General features: G+C 68.5%; 1 protein-coding gene across 1 annotated transcript; it reads left to right on the forward strand.

Annotated features, from left to right (window-relative positions):
* Positions 1-3,451: 3,451 nt before the first annotated feature.
* On the forward strand, positions 3,452-4,124 carry EMIHUDRAFT_58747 (hypothetical protein; the record flags this gene model as incomplete). The annotated part of the gene is made up of 3 exons (XM_005777819.1): positions 3,452-3,616; positions 3,692-3,762; positions 4,031-4,124. Coding segments are annotated over 3 exons (330 nt in total), but the record flags the coding sequence as incomplete, so codon positions are not given.
* Between the last annotated feature and the right edge of the window lie 1,201 nt (positions 4,125-5,325).

A 5,325-nucleotide genomic window follows, 5' to 3' on the forward strand; every position in this document is an offset into this window, starting at 1 on the left:
CAGTGCCACGGCACTCGACTTCGGCTCTGTGCCAATTCGCCGCCCTCGAGCCCTTCAACTCGTTCCACCAACTCAGTACCCCCCCCCCCCCCCAATCTCTGCCAAATCTTCTGGTTCCACTTCCTAGATACATAGTTTCCTTCTTCTTCTTCGTGGGGGGATCGCGTCACACCAATCCTCGCACATACCCAACGCGGCCTCACAACATCATCCAACGAGATGGCGCCAAGGGTGAAGGGAGCGGGGAGCTATGAAGCGCACCGCCCCAGCGGGCCGGGTCATCGGCGGCGGCCGCCATATCTCTGTGGTCCCATCCCCTCATCTCTTTCCGACCTAGGCGGGGCGGTGGGCGTGCGCGCGCGGCGCGGCGCGGTGTGGGGTCTGTGATAAAATAAAAACCCCGAATCCACAATCACGTCACGTGTATAAGTTTGAGACGCGCTTGCAGCGACTTGCCAAGCGCTCGATGTCTAGCCGCTCCACCTCCTGCCTGTGCTCGGACGTGAGCGTCAGCGGCACGGAAGCCCTCGTCACTGCTGGTGCGACGGGTATCTTCTCTCCCGAGCAACCAATACCAAGGTATAGCCTCGGGGACCAACTCTTCACCCTTGCTGACGGCGATCAGCTGCCTGACGGAGGCCGGTTGGTCTATGTGCAGAGTAACACGCGCCATCACTATCTCGCCTACCTCAGCGGCCTTTGGCAGCTTCGAGCTGCGGATCCTTATACCGGGACGCTCCTGATGTACGCTGCCTCTGCGGAGCTCTGCCCGACAGCCATCGCCGGCGGGAGCATTCGGAGAACAGACGCAGACGTGGACTGTGTGAGCTCAAGCTGCTACGATCCTTACGACTCAGAAATGTTCGCATGTCCTCACCCGTCGCCCTCGCCGCCGCCTCCGAGCCCGCCCTCCGCCTCGCCCTCGCCGCCGCCGCTCCCACCTCTGGTTCCGGGTCTAGTCCCAGTCGAGATCACCTCCTTCACCATCTCCTTCGAGTCTGCGCGCCGCCTGCTGCGCGCTTTGCAGCAGACTGTCACCTTCACCATCTCCTTTGAGAAGATCAAGACTGCCGTGGTTGACACCATCGCCGACTCGGTGCCGGACATCACGACCGACCAGATCACCGTCGAGCCTGTCGACGGCAACCCGAACGTCTTGAAGGTGACCATTTACCCGAAGGAGGGGCAGACCGCCCCGCAGATCCTCGACGCCATCTCCCGCGACCCTAGCACCCTTCTCCAGAACATCGGCGAGGAGCTCGGTGAGAACGTGCCCACGCCCTCCTTCGTTGTCAACCCGTCCATCGTCACTTCTGGCTTCACGCCGCCTCGGCTTCCGGCGCCTGCCAAGAAGCGCGGCTGGGTCGTGGCCGTCGCCGTGCTCATCCCGCTCGTCATCTTCCTGTTTCTGCCGTGCCTTCTCCGCCTCCATTCGAAACGTCAGTCGTCCAGACACCGGAGACCTCGCGCACTCGTGGTGCCCGCCGGTCTCGGCGTTGACGAGTTGGAGCGGTGGCGTAAGCTCGGCGGCGGCGACCTGGAGCCGGTCCTCGCGAGCGGCGCCGTCGCTCTCCTCGACGCGCAGTGGATCATCAGCCACGCCGAGGCGGGCGGCGTCCTCACTCACCGCCAGGCGCTGCCCAAAGAGGCCTTCCTCTCCCTCGCCGACCTCGTCAAGGCGGCCGGGCAGTTCGAACTTCCCGTCGCCGCGCTCTCCTACCCGTGGCTCACAAAAGACCACCCAGACCCACTCGGCGACAACTTGCTCCGCGTCGCAACGGCGCTCAAGGCCCTACTCACTCGCAGCCCCTTCTCACGGCTCGGCGTCTTTTGGGACTTCGGTTCGCTGCACCAGCACCCTGACCCCCCCAACGGCGTCATGCGCACCGAGGAGCAGAACGCGCTCTTCAAGCAGGGGCTGGGCTGCCTCGGCATGCTCTACTCCCACCCGGAAACAACCGTGCTGCGGCTAACCTCCTTCCCAACGAACCACAAGAAGGAGGACCAGCCCGAGGGCACCAACGTGGCCGCGTACTTTGACCGCGGCTGGTGCTACACGGAGAGCAGCTGGGCGAGCCTGACCAAGGATGGCGATCTCTCGCTCGACCTCGGCTCAATGCGCGAGGACAAGGAGTACGACTACGGCAGCCTCGTTGAGGAGTGCACCCGGGGCGGTGGGAGGCGCCCTCCGCTGCTGCCGTCACAGTTTGCGGCGGAGCTGGAGGCGAAGAGCTTTACTAATGGCAGAGACGACAGGCGCCGTCGGCCGCGGCAGGTGGCCACTCAGAAACCTGGCCCAGCCTCGCCGACCGCCTCTGCCTCTCGCCTCCCTTGCTCACCGGGCCTCTCGCGTGGCGTCAGGGTTCGCGCCGCGCTGAGACTGTGGTACGCGTGCTCCGCCCTCCACCTGCAGCGCGTGATGCGCGGCGGCCTGGCGCGGAAGCGGCTCCGCCGTGTGGTCGCCGCGAGGATGCCCGCGATCCCGCACTCGCTCATCATTGCGCCCTTGGCCAACGCTTCGAAGGAGTGCCGCGCCAAGGCAACCACGCACCCCTCACCCCACCGCCATCCCCAGTCTACCCACTCGCTCGCCCACCCCTCCCCCTTCCAACCGCAACCCCTCCTCGCCGCCACTCCTCAGCCCACTGCTGCGCAGGCCCTCAAGCTCCCCTCCCTCGCGCGTCCCGTAGGCGCCGCCGCCTTCGCCCTGCGCCACGGACGTCGTCCTGCCCCTCCTCTCGCACATGCGCTCCGACCAGCAGCTGGCGGCGGCCGCCCTGCAACACGACCCGTCCCGCGGGCTCGCAACTGTCTCAAACGCGCTCGCCAACACGCGCCTGCTTCTCGGCATACTCCGGGGCGAGAGGCACGAGAGCATCCACCCGAGAGCGGCGCCATGAAGTGGGCGCCCTCCGCCTTTCCGTGGCGCGCGGCCCTGGCTTGGGTTGGGGTGCGAGTCTGGTCTCCCGGTCTCTGGCATGTCGGGCTGTCTGTGCGGGCGAGGAGAGGGGCCTCGCGGCTTCGACGGCGATTGGGTTGCTCGAAAAATCGTCATTTTCGTAGACACACTCAAGCAAGGCACACAACGCAGCTGCACCTGTTGCCGCTCGAAAAGCGTCGTCACCCTGGTGTTAGTGGCTCGAAGATGGAGCCTACTCTGCCAACAGTTGTTGCCCAAGAGCTGCCACCGGAGAACACGGAGGCACAGGAGGCGGTCGACCTGACTGAGGTTTTTGCCGTGCCGGTGACGAGCAGCGATGCGTCTGGCGAGGACACGGACATAGCCGAGGATTCAGGCGGCGATTCGGAAGATGCCGACGCCGACGCCGACGCCGCCGCCCTGGTGAAGTTCGGCGGCGGCTCAGGCGACGAGACCGACGAGCCGGAGCCGGGGGAGAAGGACGGCGTGGCAAAGGCGGAGGAGGAGGGCGGGGAGGGCGACAAGAGAACCAAAGGGACGTGGGCGGCGGAGGAGGACGCGATCCTGACCGAGCTCGTGGCGCGGGAGGGGGCGCACAAGTGGGCCAGCATCGCCTCCGCTCTCTCGGCTCGCGGAGGCGTGGAGCGTGCCGGCAAGCAGTGCCGCGAGCGCTGGTTCAACAACCTCTGCCCAGAGGTGGAGCATCTGGGCCCGAAGATGCTGGCGGAGGGAGGGAGCTTCCCCGCTGACGCACGTCGTCGGCGCGTGCAGGTGCGCAAGGGCGGCTGGTCCCCCGAGGAGGACCGCGTCATCTTTGAGAGCGTGCGCGAGCACGGGACGAGGTTTGCCAACGCCGCTGCCGCCGCCGCCGCCGCCACCGCCGCTGCCGCTGCCCTCCTCGCCGTCGCCCTCGCCGCCCTCGCCCTCGCCCTCGCCGCCCTCGCCCTCGCCGTCACCGCCCTCGCCGTCACCCGCCACCGTCGCCGCCGCCGCCATCGCTTTCAAGCCCCGCCGCCGCCGCCACGCCTCCCCACCCGCCGCCTCCCTTGTCTCCTCCCTCGCCGCCTCGCTCGCCCACAACCCACCCTCGCCGCCTATCACCCCCTGCAGGTGGGCCTTCATCGTCAAGCTGCTGCCCGGCCGCACCGACAACGCCATCAAGAACCGGTGGAACTCGGAGATGCGCAGGCAGAAGCGCCTCAAGCGCCTCGAAGAGATGGCAGCAAACGGAGAGGCGCGCAACCGCCGCCGCCGCCGCCGCCGCCGCCGCCGCCGCCGCCGCCGCCATCGTCGCCGCCGCCGCCACCCTCCGACCACGCCGTAGCCGCCACCACTCTCCCCTGCGGCCCTGCTCCGCAGGTGCCTGTCTGCAAGCCGAAGGGGCGGCCAGAGGGGCCTGCTAAGAAGCTCCGGATGCAGGTGAGAGGCCCAATGGAGATCGCACACTCCGCCCCGTCGCGCGCCGCCGCCGCCGCCGCCCCAACCGCCATCGACTCCATCCCTCCTCGCCACCCTCTCCGCCTTCTCCGCCCTCTCCGCCCTCGCCGCCCTCGCCACCCTCGCCGCCCTCGCCCTCCTCGCCCTCACCGCCCTCGCCGCCCTCGCCTCCCTCACCTTCAGAAGCGGGCGGAGCGCGCTCGGCTGGCGGAGGAGCGCGCCGTTGCAAAAGCGGCCGCCGAGAAGGCGGCGAGGGAGGCCAAGGCGGCGCGCGCAGCGGCGGCCGAGAAGGCGGCGGCCGAGAAGGCTGCGGCTGCGGCGGAGAGGGAGAGGGCGGCGGCGGAGAAGCGCGCGGCGGCGGAGGCGAAGCAGCTCGAGGCGGCGCGGCGCAAGCGTGAGCGCGGCAGCGAGGAGGAGAACCACCCGAGTGCCGCGGCGGCGAACAGCGCGAAGCGGAGCGAGGGCGGGGCCTCCCGCGACGGACCGCCGCCGGCGAAGCGAGGGCGGAAGAGGAGCGGCGTGCAGGCGCACGGCGCGGGCGCGTGGTGCTTGCCGGACGAGGGGGCGCTGGAGGCGATGCCGAGCGAGCAGATGCTCGAGCTGCTCCTGGGCGGTGCCGCGACCCTTCCGAGACACTTCCGAGACACTTCCGAGACACTTCCGAGACACTTCCGAGACACTTCCGAGACGCGTCCCTCCCCTCGCCGCCTTTTCCCTTCACCCGCTGGTGCCGGTGCCACACCCAGCACACGCCCGCCGATACACTCCGACCTTCACTCTGCTCGCCACGCCCCCGACACGCCCCCGACACGCCCTCGACACGTCCTCGACACGCCCGCGATTCGCCCACGATTCGCCCCCGAATCGCCCCCGATACGCCCACGACACGCCCACGACACGGCCTCGACAGGCAGCTGACTCGCATTCGTTGCGCTGCGGTCACTGCCCGTATTTCAGTCCGATATACT

The sequence above is a fragment of the Emiliania huxleyi genome (assembly GCF_000372725.1).
Source record: "Emiliania huxleyi CCMP1516 unplaced genomic scaffold EMIHUscaffold_254, whole genome shotgun sequence".
In the NCBI taxonomy this organism is placed as follows: Eukaryota; Haptophyta; order Isochrysidales; family Noelaerhabdaceae; genus Emiliania; species Emiliania huxleyi.